Source organism: Rhamphochromis sp. 'chilingali' (assembly GCF_963969265.1).
Source record: "Rhamphochromis sp. 'chilingali' genome assembly, chromosome: 10".
Taxonomy (NCBI): domain Eukaryota; kingdom Metazoa; phylum Chordata; class Actinopteri; order Cichliformes; family Cichlidae; genus Rhamphochromis; species Rhamphochromis sp. 'chilingali'.
Genome location: NC_137937.1, coordinates 24,524,950 through 24,543,213, shown reverse-complemented (window position 1 = coordinate 24,543,213; position 18,264 = coordinate 24,524,950). Strand labels below are relative to the sequence as shown.

At 42.4% G+C, this 18,264-nt stretch overlaps 2 protein-coding genes across 2 annotated transcripts in view; one reads left to right on the top strand and one right to left on the bottom strand.

Moving 5' to 3' along the window:
* The window catches only part of grid2 (glutamate receptor, ionotropic, delta 2), a 539,815-nt gene that overhangs the window by 30,564 nt on the left and 490,987 nt on the right, over positions 1 to 18,264 (bottom strand). The window contains exon 14 of the mRNA XM_080893112.1: positions 4,577 to 4,743. Coding sequence (XP_080749238.1) covers positions 4,577 to 4,743 — 167 coding nt within the window. The remainder of the gene's footprint in view (positions 1 to 4,576; positions 4,744 to 18,264) is intronic.
* Positions 11,829 to 17,572, top strand: LOC308403901 (uncharacterized protein; the record flags this gene model as incomplete). Its single annotated transcript, XM_080893697.1, has 2 exons — positions 11,829 to 11,870; positions 12,400 to 17,572. The coding sequence occupies exon 2, from the start codon at positions 12,662 to 12,664 to the stop codon at positions 17,570 to 17,572; it is 4,911 nt and encodes a 1,636-aa protein (XP_080749823.1). The 5' UTR covers positions 11,829 to 11,870; positions 12,400 to 12,661.

Genomic DNA, 18,264 nt, shown 5'->3' with positions numbered 1-18,264 from the left:
TCCTTTCAAGATAAAAATAAATATATATGAAATTATAAAATAATAAAATAATAAACGGCCAACTCAGGACCTCCAAAAGTTCTAATCCCTGCTTTCATATAAACCATGCCAAGAAATTACATGACACAGTCTAAGAAGATAATGTAATTTCTCCAGAGTGAAGCCAGGCTCGGGTGCTCACCACAGCAATCCAAGCCACAGCCTCTGAGGTGTGATTTATCTGTTTGTAGCAGTGATTTGTTGCAGGTGTATACGCCATTTCACCCCTCAAATGTACCATACAACATGCACTGCCAAGGTCCCTACAGATATACAGCCCACCATGGCTCTATTTTTGAAGCAGTTAATGATTAGCCCTCAGGCCACTGATGAACAGTTGCCTGCAGACAGGTAATAAAACAACTATATAAATGTATCTTTGTGACCAAAGCCAAACTCATACGGTAGATGTGGCTCTCCTTGCTCACCTCAAATGTGCTTAAATTGAGAAAGATAATAATGAAAGACAAAATTTGATATAATATTGGTCGTGTAGTTGATTTTCTCTGAAGTGTTCCTCCTAACATTTCCCAGGAATCTATCTATCTGTCTATCTATCTGGGCACCAACACCCTCAAGATGTCCATCAGCTATGGATTAAATCTTCACATCACTGCCTTCAGACAAACAGAGACAAAAATAATATTTGCCAGGGAGAAGGTTTTTTTTTGAAGTTCTTGGCCCTTCAGCACTTCAAAGCAACTTGTCAGAAGCTGTCGGTTTAAATTAGAGGACTACTCCTTTACGGCACTGGTTTTTTTTTTTTGACTGGTAAATCTGCAGGCTGTCTCTAGCAATCACAGAGCATCACACATACTCAAGCATGTACACATTTGCACTCTATTTGTTCTACTATGCCGCCAAAAACTTTTAGATCCGCACAGTCACACAAACAGAAGCAGGCATGCGCTGGTGCTGCACTTGAACTCTGCCGATGGTTTTCTCATTACAAACTAAATGGTTTAAACTGATGAAGCTGTAGCAGTCTGCCTTTTTCTCTTTCTCCTCAAAGTGTCGAAGTAAATAAATTCTTTTTCATCTCTCATATTATCTCCAGGGGCATGCAGATAGCAAACACTCCTCAAGTATGCAGAAGACGCACACTGATACACACAGTAAATACAAAGTAAAGTAAATACTCCTCAGAAGTGGTTAAAGCTCTCCCCAGTTAGACCAGCCAATCAATGACATCTTTATTCATCATTGCTATATTTTAATCATCTTGCTTATCTTAATGGTGTTTGTATTAGTAGTATTTTTTAGGACTTTCTAACATAGGACAATGCATTAACATGAAACTCTCACTAGTAAAAGTTACTACACACTGATGCCTATTTAACGCATGTTATGCTTTCAAACGAGTATCAGGTTATGGGGATAATATATGCAAATGAATCTAGAGTGTACATAGGTGGAGTGCTTTAAAACTGATCCTTCTGAGACATGTTTCTAAGTATTTCATTACGACCGATTTGAAAGCAAGAACAGCCTACCAGGAAGACATGAGAACCAGCTTTAGGCAGAATTAGCCAAAGCCACGAAAAGCAACTTACATAGGGATAGAATCAAAAAGCTTCACAGAGATCCTAATACAAAATGTGTTTTTCTAACACAAAGGCAGAAAAGCCTGCAGCTATAGCTATTATATTTGTTCTGTCATGTCATGTCAAGAAATGAAATCTCAAAAAAGATGCAAAAAGAGAGGGAAAAATGACACAGTGGTCTCAGACACATGTGCTTGTACTTGAATCAGAGAAGGTTTTGCAGGCTTAACAGATGTTGGCTGGTTATATAATTCCTCCCACTGGCTCTAGTTGTTTTTGGCCAGCTTGAGCGTTGTCTACCCATACACTGTGTTACTGCCTTTGAAATCCCTTTTAGTAGATGAGATTCATACCAGTATAGCGATGCACTGATATGAATAAAATCATGCCCATCTCATTTCTGTAGACAACGCAGCATGTGCCATTTGGTACGCTTAATAAACACTCAAGCTTGTATACTAGTTCCACAACATTTCTCCTCAGTATTTTGGATAGATTCCATCACTCCACTCTGCACTGCTGCTGCCTACAGAGAATGTGATTGACTGCTTGATAAACAACCTCATCAGTTTGTGCTACTGACCAAAAAAAATCCCCTTCTGCTACACATTTACATAAGCAAGACTAGGCTAGACTTAACTATGAACAAAAGATGTAATCTACAGTTTATTATTATTTATTGAAGTGGGGAAAATACACTCACTGGGCACCTTTTAAGGTATATCTTGCTATTCCTGAGTTGAACCTCCTTTTGCCTTCAGAGCTGACTTAATTCTTCATGGCATATATTCAACAAGGCGCTGGACATTCCCCAGAGATTTTGGGTCATACTGACATGAGAGCATCACACAGGTGCAGCAGAATTTTCAGCTACACATCCAGAATGTGAATCTCCTGTTCCAACACATCCCAAAGGTGCTCTATTGGATTGAGATCCAGTGACTGTGGAGGCCATTTGAATACAGTGAACTCACTGCCATGTTCAAGCACGAATTTGAGATCATCTGAGTTTTGTGACATGCCAAGCCAATATCCCCCACATGCATTCATGTGGTTTATTCCAAATTCAGACCCTACCAACCCAACAAAAGTTGCAACAGCAATCAAGACCCATTAGACCAGGCTATGTTTTTCCAATATTCTGTTATCAAAATTTATGGAACCTGCTCCTTCAAGATCTGACGGGTTGTCAGGTCAATTCAAAGACGCTCTTCTGCATAGCTTGGTTGTAAGAAGCAATTATTTGAGTTACTTTAGCGTTCCTAGCAAGCCTCTCCTCTGACCTTTGGCAACAATAGGGCATTTTTGCCCAGAGAACTCCTGCTCACTGTAAATTTTCTCTTTTCTAGGCCATTCTCTAGAGATGGTTGTGTGAAAAAAATGCAGCAGATCAACAGTTTATGAAATATTCAGCCCCTCTGGATCCAACAACGAACACTTAAATCACCTTTCTTCTTCATTCTGATGCTTAGTTTGAACTTCAGCAGGCCATCTTAACCATGACTGCATGCCTAAATGCAACAAGTTGCTGCCATCTGGTTGGCTGATTAGATAATTGTGTTAATAAGCAATTGAACAAATGAACAAGGGAATGTACACAATGTATCCCTCTCAAATACCGTTGGATTTCCCAGTCAACACAAATCCAACCAAAAGATGTGTCAAGCCTCCAGATTTGTTATGACCTGGCCTTCAGCAATGACTAAACATAATGAAACCTTTCTTTCCATGGTGCCAAGACACTGACTGCTCATATGATTCCTGTTAAACCCAGACTTTGTGCTTTGTCAGTATATTAGAGAATAGCACAACGTAAAATCTAAAACTCACTGCAAAGAAAAACAAAATAATTATGCCTCTGTAATTTTTTTTCTCCTGACGATTTCTCTCTGGTTTTTCGTTTGAAGCATGGGGACCAGTGTGAGTTAACGGTTTAAAACTGACTTCCCAAGAGTGTGACACTGCCTCCATAGCCTGTCAATTAATTCCTTGTTTATTTTAATAGAAGTGATGATAGGCAATATTCAGAAGTGTAACGCTTCACCAGATATGGAGCAGACAGACAGGCCTACCCATTCAAACTCTGTGAAGCTTGCAAAGTTAGGCCCACACACACAAGATGTTCCACTCACTTACAGCACACACAAATCCAAATCCACAAATAGACCAAAAAACTCATAACTCATAAACCCACAGGATTAAGATGCAACCAATACGCTCATGGCTTTCACAGACACTTCACCTCATGTGACATCACTGCACAGCAATAAAGATTAATGCAAAAAACAAATGAGGCCTCTCAGCGTGTAGATGTATGACTTTGTGTTGCATTTCAAGACACTACCAAGATTCCTGGTCACTGTAAGAAACTAGATGTATAATGAAAAAAATGAACAAATTCAGTTACTGTACTCAGCAGTGAGAAGCAACAGAGTCTCAGCTTTGTGCTACAGTAACAAGATACACAACCAGAAACAGCTTGGCTACGTCTGCACTGCACCTTTGCTGACTTATTTGGGAGGCAAGGTAGTCACACTTGGATAACCTCACGTTAAGCCTCACATAACTGCACAGAAGATGGGAAAAAGGCCATTGCATTCTTAATTCTGGAAGACAGAAGTTGGCAATTTTTATCTGCCACCTTGTTGTTGTCTAGATTGATGTCTTAAGGTTCTTCGGGCACTGTACAAGGGCAAATTTTATGGTAGCGGCCATTTTTTACAGAAATTAATCTGGAGTAGCAATAAAAAAAAAAAAACAACTTACTGGACTTCTCCATAACTAGGAAGATACATATAAATATATTTTGAATGCTACTCATTTCCAAAACAGGTGGATTTTTCTATACCTAAAAGAGAAGACAATCTAACTGAGATGAATGGTATGAAACAGAACAGATCCAGCAAGTAAAATATGTACTTTCTTTGTAAACTAACACATAAAATGCAGTTAACGATGCAGCTGGCTGCTGTTTACTGTTATAAGGCTCTTACCTCTGGGAGAAAATGTCCCTGTAGGGGCTGCCGTGCTGCATGGCGATACCGTATCCACGGTCTGGTGCGTTGTTGCTGACGGTGTAGAAGGAGCAATCCTCATCATTATTAGCAACGTACTCCAGCACTGCTGCATCCCACACAAAACCAAACCGGCCATACTTCACCTGAAAGACATTTACAAGGTGGTTAACAATGCTCAGAAAGGTGCATCGGAGGTCATGCAGAACACATCCCAGAGCATTCAGCACTTGAGTTATTGAGATGGTTTTCTAAGAGATCCAAGAATGGCTCACAGGTTGAAAATTGAACTATTTAAAGATATTTATGGGCTGAATCGTCTTAGACCTTTTCTGCCTAACGTGCTCTAAGGGGACCAATTCACCCCAGTGCTGAAATTTCATAACTACAGTCAGCAGTTTTAGTCCAAAAATGTTGTGTCGAGCCAAGATTACACTATTTGTGCGTTGCAGGACGGCAAACTTCATAGCACAGCACAGCAATTTTACTGTTCGGCATTCCCCCTTGACTGTAGATTCATGTAGTGTTTTGGCTCATCTTCATTGAACCCTGCATAGGTGTGTGTTGGATCTGTTTTTCATTTTCATGTCCTTGTTGTGTATGTGCATGGTCAAACTGTGGGTATGAGTGAGATAGCAGCTTGTGCGTGAGAAGAATTGGAAATGGACTCAAGGTGAGAATCACAGTTTATTTCACAGTACAAGCCAAGGTGCCTGTTGTTAACATAGCTTCTAGTTAATATTCTGTAAATCTACGGGATATTTTCGCAAGAAAATGAAAAATGGAGAATAAACAACCAGATTGGGACATTCACATCTTAACACCTCTTGACAATTCACATAAATAGCCTCGGGTGACAACAGGCACACAGACACACACTTCTCCTCTAATACATTATTTTGGACTTGGTGTGTCATTAACTTTAATGGAGATTTATAAATTTTTCAAAACCCTCTGTCTTTGTGTGTGTGTGTGTGTATCACCTCACTTGGCCTATGTGAGATGACTAATGTCTGAGAACTGACAAGACCTTGTGATTGGGTAATTTCACAGCCTGTAGCTCTCTGCAGTGTGTACATGTGTGTACGTGTGTGTGTTCAATAATTCACCGCAGGGCATCAGAATAGCAAATTCAGCTCTTTACAACCTTAAAAAGAGAAGAGAACACTTTATTACTTTTAAGAATAATTTAATGGCTTTTCATTATTGCTTTTGAATTGAAAAGATTATGGGCTTTGTGCTACGTAAATTAGCAAAAAAATCTGTTTCAACAGCTTAAAATTGAGCATTAAGGGCACTTTCCCCCTACATTTGGGTGAAAAGAGCTCAAATCAATTATTAAGCACAATATATGTGCAGTGACCTCTGATGTCAAATCAACCAAAGCTCTGCTAATCTGATTAACACTGTCATTGCCCTTTGTGTAAAAACCCCAACAATCAGTCAAAAAAAGTGCCAGTAATATACCCCAATGACACCATTTGTAATTTTCCTAACATTTAATGTTTTAGCTTGTGTATTGAATTGTAAATGGTGCCCTGCAAGGGAGAGAATGCAAGCAAACAAATAGGATGGATGTAAAAGCCTCTATGTGTGGATGAAATTAAGACAGAGTGGAATTCATGTGTTTGCTTTGAGTAATATTGGGGAAACAAAAATAGAGTTGGCTTTACACAGGAACACAAAAAATATGAATGTAATTGTATAAAAATGAGTGAGTTTAAAGGCAGCAGAGAGCTATGCAAATTCTAAAAAAAATGCACTGACATAAAATATTAGCCTGTGGCCTAAATGACTAGCTAGAAAAGAAAATATGGGGGAGCAGAGGTTTAGAACATCAGCTTCAATTTTTAGTGACAGAAATGTTTCCTGTTGTTCCATTTTTTAATGAATTGCACATTGAGTAATAATGAAAAACTCTTCAGTAGTGCTTTTATGATAAAAATGTCACTTGGTTATGACTGAGCGCCGTGATTTTTCTGTTTCCTGTTGTGTCTTTTAGTCACGAGGTTGTTGATCTCACAGGATCAGTTAATACAAACACCGGTTCAATATGTCTTTTTAAAGGTTACATCAATTCCACTACGTTACAGCGCAATCACATAAAAAAGGCATTGTCCCGGTAATGAAGAGGATGCTGTAGCCTGTGAAGGGAAATGCTTTTGCCTCCAGCTGCAGCTGTTTCATAAACAATGTACAATATGTGTGAATAGGGAGCACTTGATTTTATGCACCAGAACAGCCACTCTACGTGCAAAGCTTAATAAAGGCTCGTAACCTGGTTAATTACTGACGACAAAATCTCACTTAGAATGGTACCATAGAGTGATGTGCTGAAGGCCAGCTTACCTCTTTTTACATAGTGTATCTGAAATGTATTAGCACTGTGTTCTGACTTTCTCTTTCATGGTATTTCTTATCCAGTTTATGAACGGTACCACTGCTTGTGTCTGACGCTTGTAGTTCATGACCCTCAGGTGTGCAAAGAATGAAACAGAACTGTGGTACGGAAAAAGGGAAGAGACTAAAATGTCTTCAACTTCAGCATTTATCGCAATAGAAAAAGTAATGTCACTGCTGGTAAATGTAAGGCAGCGGCTTGAGCGATTGCAATGATTTTCCATGTGCACGGCTGAAGAAGCTTCTCCTTAACAATTTGGCGGTTGCATTAAAGCTGTTGCATCAAAACTGTTTGAACATAACCTAATAAAAATGGCGTGGTTACCACAGTAAATACATAATAATGTTAATTTTTACTGAATGGTAGAAGTAACATTTTCTCTCACATCCTTCACTTGCAATTCACAGTAAAGGAGATAGGGGATGCTTGTCAGCGGACCAAATAACTGTGAGGAACATGAGGGTGAGTTTATGTTTTGAAATGAAAAATGTAATGCTTTTCCATCTATTAAACCCATAGATTTCAATGTAACATTTTTTTTTTACCATTGCGTATTTACATATTTTTCTCTTTTTCCCACTGTAATGTCCACCCACAGTTGCACTAGTAATATAACACAATTTTAAAAACAGGTATACAATAATAGGAACGCATATACAGATTATGTATATTCATGTCATTATTTCAAATTATAGTCAGAGAAGTACCAAGATATTAACCCTTTAAGACCTACCAAGTCCGCCAGAGCTTATATTATATTTTTACATGTTGTAGTGCCATTTTTGGGAGCATTTCAAGTTGCTATACATCAATACAACCATTATAGCCCAAAATTTCATAATATGTATGCATTAAGTGCATAGTAATTACATAAATTGCAAAAAAGTGCAATCAACTACAAAAAATTTAAAATCGTTTTTGTTTTTTTAACATATATTTCTAGTTAGAGAAATTTAAGAAGCTTATCCCTCAAAACTGCAAATACAAAGGAGTTGCGCAAAATAGTTTTCCATCACAGGAAATTTATTTTGAGTGTCTTTATAGTTTTATTTTTGAAATACACCAATTTTTATATACTGCAGTAAAAACGAAAGTAAATAGTATGATGCAAATTTGCAAAAAAACAGCATATGCATTAAAATAAACTATTTCCAGCAGTGCAATATGAGTTCTAAGCATCCCAGAAACGATACAGAAAGTCATAAAATCAAACATGACTTTTAAAAACACCAGTATAGGCTCATAAGGCCCTGAAGGTAAAAAACTACATTTCCGCAAAATGACGTCACTTCCGGTTTCAGGCAGGTCATGGCGGATATGCGATAGTTCGCGCTGATGGACGTAGGAAGTGTTACAAACAGCTGATCGGATCGGCAAAGCGTGTTTCTGGAATATTATGTTTTTGTTGCTGCAAGTGCTTTTTATGCAGTTTTTGCAAAACTATAGCTGATGGCATAAGTAGATGTAAGTACAACTCCTTCGGTTTCATATGCAAAAAAAATTATTGCGCTAGCTTACATGGTTGCAGTTCTACCGGGATTTAAAAATAGTTACGCAAAACGGAGCGTGCTGCTCTGACCGGCTTTAAAGGGTTAATAGGTAATGGGTTACTATTCACTAAAAACCTGTTTATAGCAAATCTCATCATCTACAAATTATGCTTACAATATGATGAGAAATAAAATTTCTACTGGGTTATGTTTTTGATGACTATGACTATTTGACGACTGTTTTATCAAATGTAGAGCTCATTTAATTGTTTTTCAGATGATCTCCAGGATCTCTTAAATGAACACAATCCACCAGTGTGCCATGATCACTGAGTATTTTTGGTGCTAAATAACATTTCGCATTTTAGGGGTTCATAAACCCTCCCATTATCATACAAATGGGGTGACTGGGGGGGGGGGGGGTTGGAATATTCTTAGACTACACTGGGAGATATTTTTTGGTGCTTTCATTTGCAGGTGTGCTGTCTTCAGGTTCTTCTGGTGGTAATAACCGCGTTTGTATTTGTCGAGTGAACTTTGATTAATTGCGTTCAGGCTCAAGTTTTAAAATCCTTGAAAATGTTTTCAATGCGTGTCTAAGTTATCATGCTCTTGCCGAATGTACTTGATATGCAAGTGATTTTTATCTCATGCAACACTAACTGCTGCATCTAATATCCAACCCACACACACTGTACAGACGTGCTCCTTCCTCTCTTCCACAGGTCCAGGGTTGTGCCTCTGCTTGGGCCAAGGTAATTAAATCATAAGCTACTTTTCCCAGAAACATTGACACTCTGGAAACAATCACAGTCACACGCAGATATACCAAAACAAACACACCCAAGCACAGTCGCACCCAAACACAGACCACACAATCACACGGACACACACTATCAACCACCAATGCATCCTAATCACTGCATTGGGCCTTGTTTTCTTGTCTCATGAATGTGACAAAGACAACTCGGTAAGATCCATAATCACTAAATTAAAGTCATTGCAGCGTCTCTCTTCTTTCTGCTTCCTATTTTTTCTATGACTCACGCCACTTTTTCATTTCCATCCCTCCTTCCTGAAAAGGATTCAATTCAACTTTATTTATATAGCGCCAAATCACAACAACAATTGCCTCAAGGAGAGAAAATGAAACCAATTCTGTTGCTCTTTCATTGTTTATGGTCTATATATCTTGTTTATCAGTTTTAAAGGGGTTTAGTGATGGTAGAGCTCATTTAATGAAGCCATAACACCACTGAACCATGAGCCAGAGTTGTTTCTCAGCAGCTCTGATTTGTGTTTTCACCCAACCACAGGAGCAAGAAAACACGAAAGATGGAAATAGTTAAATCGAAACTAATTATTCATGTCTTTGCTTCATTATTTGTTATTACTAAATTCGAAATTATGGGAGCAAAATCACCAACTGGGTTGTGATGAGCGTGTTAACATGTTGTATAACATCATTTTGCGTAACCACAGTCTAACACAGTCGGTGTATTGGGGTGCCACTGCAGCTATGTTGCAACAGAAAGAAGAAAAAGTGAGTAGTTTTACATTATACTGGAAAAAAAGAAAGAAAGAAGAAACAACTGTGACATGAGAAAATGTAGGACAGGTTAACTTAGCGACCCAAACAGATCCGAAATGCTATTTTAGAATGAAAGGATGCCAGATTTGTTAGCCTGAATTCACTGGCTGGTAACTTCAAAGCCCTGGAAAAGTAAAGCTTCACAACATTTGAGCATATAAATGGGTCTTATCTGAAAAAAAGACTGACTACAAAGTCCACTAACTTTCCCTAACTTGCCTAACCTTAAATAACCCGACAGCACTAATTTCCATTATAGCAGAGCTTCCACACATAACAGTGTATTTTTAGTTTAAAGATAACTATAGAAAGTGCAATAAAAATATTTCCTTAAACAATATCCAAACAGCACATGAAACCTCCTTCTTTCTACATAAAGAAAATGAAGAAGAAGAAAAAAGCATTGAAATAAACAAAAGGCTGAACTTTGAACTTTGAGGGCCATTCAAATGAAAAGTGGCCACCTACACATACTCCTTGGGGTGACTGCACATACATTCTGACTTATAAAACTCTCTCTAGACGCTACATTGCAATTATATTACAGTACTAGCCCCATGTGCGTGTGTCTCTGCAGTTTTCAAGAGGTCTTTCTATCTCATCCATGGTTCAAACAGTTTGGCTTAAGAGTCTAGGCATGCTGCAACTTCAAAATGCCCAAACTACTCCAGGGTCCACTCGCTTTTTCTCTCTCTGATTTTTCTCCTCTCTCTCTCTCCCCCCCTCTCTGAGAAAGATCCCTTGAAGGGCACCCAGCATGCAAAGGAATACCAGATTCTTCATCTCGCTCAAAGTTTAAACTAAAGTATATCAAAAATCTTTTCCCTCATCCATAAATTACATCTTAGATTATAAACACTTTTTTACAGTGGCACATAACAAATCATCCCCCAGTGTGAAATTAGTTTCTTAAATGATTACCATTTAGCCTTAAAGCAATGTATGTGAAATGTTTTACACATGGGAGGCTGTGTGCTTTGTTCTTTAAAGTGAGAGTACACTGACAAAGTTGCAGCAAAACAGTAGAAACTTAAGAGAAAAGGTCATGGCTGTAATAAAGGACATTCTTCCTAATTTTTATTCATATATTATTTCAGTATTGAGTTTTGTGCTATCCACGTGGATTTGTTACAGCTTATCCTCACATTTTTCTTTTGTTTATTCTCCCAGTGAATTAATCAGCTTTCAACAGAAACTGATCTTTAGTCATACATTAAAAAGACAAACAAGCAAATAAACAACAATAAAACAACAAAGAAAAACCCCAACTTGAATTTTTAAATGTACCTCTAATGACAGCTACCTGGTTAGGTTTAGCTTCTGTACCACTGACCAGCAGTACCTGGTGGACCACCTTTGCTATGGCACAGCGACCGCCTTGTCTCCTATTTTGATTTTGAGCTTGGACACGACTCCCGTTTTGTCTGTGAGTCCATCTGGCCTTAGTTCTCATCATCTGAACCTGGATTAGTTTAAATTGGCAACTGATGTTCCTTTACTGAAAAGATTGATGTCCATGATGAAATGTCCATGTGTAAGTGATCAAAACAACATTTCTACTGTGTGATCTAAAAAGAGCAGCAGTGCTGGAAGTGATCTAGAAGTGCATGACCTAGAGGGGAAGGTCAATCTACTTTAAATTACTGATGGCGTTTGCTTTTTATAGACAAGAAGAGTGTTAAAAGTCCGCTTGTTCACTGTAGCTGTTTTATACTACGTTGCCCATGATGCACCTCGGTATCTGTACTTCCGGTTGGGAACGTGTTCAGCGCAGCGCTGCACAGATGAGAGGTGTGTCGGAGGAGTAACGTATTAACGTGCATTCGGTGTGAGTTAATACTGCGTGCGTGCTTACCATGTGAGTATTGTAAGATGAGAGTGAGGCTTGTTGACTTTATCTGTGTAATTTGCTATCGCTAAGAGGCTAGTCCCGTTGCTATCGCTAAGAGGCTAGTCTCGTTGCTATCGCTAAGAGGCTAGTCCCATTGCTATCGCTAAGATGCGTTTTGTTTGGCCTACTACAGGCAGCCTTGTGTTCAGCCCATATTTCATTCCATATACGACTTACTGTCAAGCATTGTGGTTGTAGGTGGATGTAACTATTTACTATGTTTATTCTCTGAATCGTTGCAATCTGCAGAGGTCTGGTTTGCCAATGTATATACAAGCCAGAAATTCATTTATGGTCTTAGGGTGCCATCTAGTGGCCATGAGGTTATGGCAGATTGTATAACATTACGCTGGAAACCCACAGTACTGTATAAGGGGTACACTGCTATCCATAGTGGTTAATACAAATGTTTGTTCTTTCTGTTTACAGATGACCACACACACACACATACCCATATACACACTCACACCCCCGTTACCTGCATGTGAATACTGTAATGCCTCCCTACCAACGCTGTACATCCTGTTGATGTCATCTGCCACCTCTTTAGTAAAGTTATTTGAACTACATCACTGTGGAGTACCATTCCTTCTGACCGAGGACGACTCAGTTGAAGCGTGATCGGCAATCAGTGCAAACATACATTACAAGTGGTCCTTCGAGCCGGATTCGCCTTGGCTGAGTTAATGAGATGGCAAACCCTCAGGATAGAGGTACATCGAGTAGCCCCCGTCCAACGCGGGAGAAGAAACTTCCAGGACATCTGGTGGACTATGAGCACAACCTAACTGAGCCATCTAGCGCTCCAAGTAGTTCAAGCAGCTCCGACTATGAAGAGGATGAGAGATGGCAGAAGATGGAATCAGTTTGGAGCAGTGTCCTCCAACACATGACTCAACTGCAAGTGTCTATGGAGGAAACTCGTGGGACATTACTGAAGCGGGTGGAGCGTTTGGAGCAAGCTTCTAAACCTGGCAGTCCTCTTCCCCCAGAAACAGGAGCGTTAGAACAACCCCAACGTATTTCCTCCACAACAGAAGTTGCACCACTACAACCTAGCAATGAGGTGTTACATGATACCACAGAGCCACTAACTGTGCTAGTAAGTCCCTCAGAGCAGGGCACCACAACACCTGCAAACATGCCAACGCCAGCAGAAATATCTGCTCCATCACCTCCCCGTAAAGCGAGCCTTCACATTCAGCCAGTGCTGCACCCTGCCACTTATGTAGCTGCATCGACGCCACTCAGGAGACCTGGGCGATGCACTGCTGAACCCTTCTCATATCAGCGATCGGAACATCAGCTCCTGATAAACAGGCCAGGCCAGGTGCAGCTATTACATTCTGCATCCCCAGCTGATCAGCCACTACAACATGCTCATCTTTCAGTGCACCAGCTATCACAGGCTGTGGACCCAATGAGTCTGCAGCAGATGTCACATCCCGCTGCTCCTGTCTTCCAAGTCAGACATCCAGCTAATCCTGTGTACTTGCAGCAACCTTCACGTCCACCAGCGCCTGTGACCCAGCCATCACAGTGGACAGAAGCTCATCGCCCTGTGCCCACCATACTGCATCCTGAAGCTGTGCCTGATCCAGCTGGCAAGTACTATGTTCCTTATCCCTCAGGCAGTCACTATTCATCATCTTCCTCTGCTGAACACCATAATCCGCAGGTTGCCACAACTTACCCAGCAGGAACGCCTCTACCAAACCTGATGGAGATGATGGTGGCGTCTTCATATGGCATCCCAAAGCCTAAGCTGGTGATCTTCCGGTCGGGGAGAGAGAGTGACTTCGCCTTATTAAAGAAAGGGCTGGACAGCACCTTAGGGCCACATTCACATCTGGGAGAAGAGTACAAGTATCAGGTCCTACTAGATCATCTCGAGCATCCCAGCGCCTTACAGGTAGCCAAGCGCTACATTCACGACCGCACTCCCTACACTAGTGCAATGAGGGCGCTAGAGCAGAGGTATGGACAGCCAAGGCAGTTAGTCCAAAGTGAGCTTAGCACCATATTAAACGGCCCCCCTATTAGAGCCGGAGACTCTCAAGCTATTGAGGACCTCTCCCTGTCGGTGTCCAGCCTGGTCGGGCTCCTCAGTACCATGGATGAAGTAGCAGCCAGTGAGCTTCATTGTGGTTCACATGTGGACAGACTGCTTACTAAGCTCCCTCTGAACTACAGGGACAACTTCATCGAGTACTGTATTACCCGAGGGATCATCCGCAGTGGCAGCAGCCGAACATACAATATGTACGACTTCTCAGAATGGCTCGAACGGAAATCCCAAGTCCTTCAGCTATCCAGACAAGCCTCTCAAATGCCCCCGGACAAGCCACGTCCAGAGAAGAACCTACTCAAAGCCTCAGCAGGGCTCAAGCCACACAACAGATCTGCTTCCATCTACTACGGCCCAAATCCAGCCCAAGCCAAGCTAAACCAGGAGGGAGAATCTACAGCTCCAGATCCGACAATCCAACCTAAGAAGAAACAGAAGTTCAAACCTTATTGTCCATACTGCGAAGGGACAGAGCATTATCTGAATGGCTGTGATGGATTCAAAAGGCTAGACCTCAAAGCTATGGCTACCTGGATTACCGAGAAGGCCAAATGCTGGCGCTGTGGCCGTAAACATTCTCCAGAGCAGTGTACTCTGAAGAAGCCGTGCAGCACCTGTGGTGACCAGCATTTGTTGGTGCTCCATGACCTGGTTGAGGCCAAGAAGCGGGACCCTAACATACTAACTGTGAGTACTAGTATGGTCTACCTAGACTATTCAAGTCACTCAGGTCGTGTTATGCTTAAGGTAGTACCAATCCAACTACATTATGGGGGCAAATCACTGAATACATTTGCTGTGCTCGATGACGGCTCAGAGAAGACTGTTGTGCTTCCAGCGGCAGTTAAATCTCTAGGTTTGGAACAGGAGGAAGCAACACTCTCACTGAGAACTATCCGTCGAGATGTAATCCAGATGAAGGGAGGCTTTGTCTCATTTCAGGTGTCACCAAGGGCTAAGCCCAAAGTGAGGTACAAAGTAACACATGCTTTCACAGCCCAACAACTGAGCCTAGCTACTCAGTCATGTCCAGTTGAACAGCTAAAGAAGAAGTATCTTCACTTACAGAAAGTCCAGATTGAGGGATTTAACCAGATCCAACCTTTGGTGCTGATTGGCTCAGATAACGCTCATCTCATCACCCCTGTCCGCCCCGTCCTTCGGGGGTCGTCCAAAGGGCCAGTAGCTATCTGCACCAAGCTCGGATGGGCCATCCAGGGGCCGGCCAGTAGTATGCCTACATCTGAGGGGGACCTGCAGTGCCTGAACATGTGCCTTTCTCCTGCAGAGGCCGTGCATCAAGATGTGAAGCGTTTGTGGCAACTAGATGCTCCCCCCTACAGGACAGAGAAGGAGGTCACACGGTCAAAGGAGGACAGAGAGGCGGTAGCTATGTTGGAGACAAAGACTATCAGAGTCCCAGTAGACGGTGTCGAGAGATACGCCACTCCGCTGCTGAGAAGAAGGGACTTTCCACGGATGTGTGTCTCTCCTGAAGCAGTAAAAGGCCTCCTCAGATCCACCGAACGTAAGCTGGCCAAGAATCCTGATCTGACCCTCACATACAGCCAGGAGATCCACAGGTTAGTAGATTCTGGTTATGTTGTTAAGCTGAGCCCAGATGAGACACATAGCTCTTCCGAGTCATGGTATGTACCCCACCACATGGTACATCACAATGATAAGGCTAGGGTGGTCTTCAACTGTTCGTTTGAGTTTCAGGGGGCCGTCCTGAACCACTACCTCTTACCAGGACCTCCCTTGGGGCCCACTCTGCTGGGGGTATTACTCCGCTTCCGCCAACACCCTTTAGCCGTGAGTGGAGATATCAAAGCCATGTTTCACCAGATTCGGCTGCTCCCAGAGGACTGTCCTCTACTACGGTTTCTGTGGAGGGATTGTGAAACTGACCGGCCCCCAGACGTATATGAGTGGAGAGTTTTGCCCTTCGGAACGACATGTAGCCCCTGTTGTGCTATTTACGCCCTACAGAGACATGCAAGGGAGCACGAAGACACCCACAAGGACATCTGTGACTCTGTCCACACAGCCTTCTATGTGGATAACTGTTTACAGTCCCTATCCAACCCAGAAGAGGCAAAGCAGCTCATCGACCGAATGAGAGGTTTACTCATTCAAGGAGGATTCGAGATACGTCAGTGGGCGAGCAACGTGCCCGAAGTAGTTGCTCACCTGCCCGCTTCAGCTAGATCAGAGAGCTGCGAGCTTTGGCTGAACTTCAAAAGTCTCGACCCACAAGAGTCAACATTAGGACTCAGCTGGCACTGCCCGACAGATGTCCTGGGATATAAGCACCGCCCTATAACCTACTCCACGGTCACGCTGCGCAACGTGTACAAGGTACTAGCTACCCAGTATGACCCCCTAGGTTATATTTGTCCCTACACTACAAGGGCCAAGCTGATTGTACAGGCCCTGTGGAGCACACAGAGAGGATGGGATGAGCCCATAGAAGGGAATCTACTTCAGTCCTGGCTTGAGTGGGAAGGTGAACTGTCACACCTTCAGCATGTCACCATTCCCCGCTGCTACACTCCTTCTCACAACTCCAGCAATGTGACATACGAGGCTCACATATTCTGTGACGCATCAGAAAAGGCGTATGGGGCTGTGGCTTATCTCCGAGTAATCGATCAACAACTGCCCATCGCCACATCATTCCTGATGGCTCGCTCCAGAGTGGCCCCACGTAAACAGGTGTCAATACCCCGGCTGGAGCTTTGCGCAGCGCTCACAGGGGCCCAATTGGCCAAATTACTCCAGACAGAGCTCACCATCCTCCTGAAATCGATCTACCTGTGGACAGACTCTACAACGGTGCTGCAGTGGATCCAGTCTAGTTCCTGTCGCTATAAGGTATTTGTGGGGACTAGAATCTGTGAAATACAGGAGCTGACATCTCCTGAACAGTGGCGGTATGTGACCTCTGACCTCAATCCTGCTGATGACATCACCAGAGGGAAACATCTCGCTGACCTAACTGTCCGCAATCGTTGGTCACATGGTCCACCCTTTCTGTCACAAACTGCTGACACTTGGCCTAAGTTGCCAACAGAGTTCCCGGCATGCAGTGAGGCAGAGCTCAGGAAGACTGCATTCTGTGGGCACGTTTCTGCATCCCCGACTTTACCGGATCCAACACAGTATGCCACGCTAGATGAGCTGATTGCTGCTACCTACCAGACCCAACACGGGGCGGCTGACGCTTCTATTACAGCAGCGGAGCAACTAGAAACCAAAACCATGCTGCTTCGCTCGGCACAGACTGACAGCTTCTCAGAGGAGGCCCGAGCCCTCCAGATCGGGCACCCAGTCCGCTCAGACAGCCGTCTTAGCGTGCTGTCCCCTGAATATGACAGTCTCACCGGTCTCATCAGAGTCGGAGGCCGCCTCCGTCGAGCTGCCGACTTAGATCCAGACAGTATTCATCCCATTGTATTAGCAGCTGAACATCCCCTGACCAAGCTCATCATAAAAACTTATGATGACCAGCTTGATAGGTTTGTAGCTTGAACCCATCTGCTGGAATGTTGAAGACAATATAATTACACTGCAAGCAAGACGCAAGTAGGCAAACTTCTTCATGGTACTCGTGCACGGGAGAGAACCAGACAAACGCCGTTCCTTCGCTTGACCCCAGTAGCTCTCGTCCGTCCTCCCGTAGCACTGTCCTTTTATTGAGGTTACATGAATATGCATAGGTTCATTAACATACGACGTCTACATACAAACAAAGAGTACCTTGCCTGTGTGTGTGTGTGTGTGTTTCTGATCAAAGGGTTAAACATCCTTGGTCAGGAAGAGGGTAGCCTCCCCCTCACCCTAGATGGTTCATCCTAGATAACACGGTGAGGAAGTCCTGCAGTTCATCTAAACAAAGAGCACTTAGACTAGAACAGATGTAGCTACGTTAATCCTACCATAAAACAATAAGACACGGTATGACCTCTCATGCTCCCAAAGTGCTGTCTAATACACACAAAGTTTGCAGACTATCAAGGATCAAAACCTCTACCAATCTACAACTAATTACAAAACTCTAAGCATATATAAGTAAATATTTCTAAGCATAAATGACAATCAACAATACAAATCTAACACAGCTCCTTCATCCAGGTGCAGAGAGGCTGTTTGCGGAAATACGGCGCACCTATTGGATTCTCAGAGGATGTCAAGCCATTAAGAAGCATCAGCACCAGTGTGTG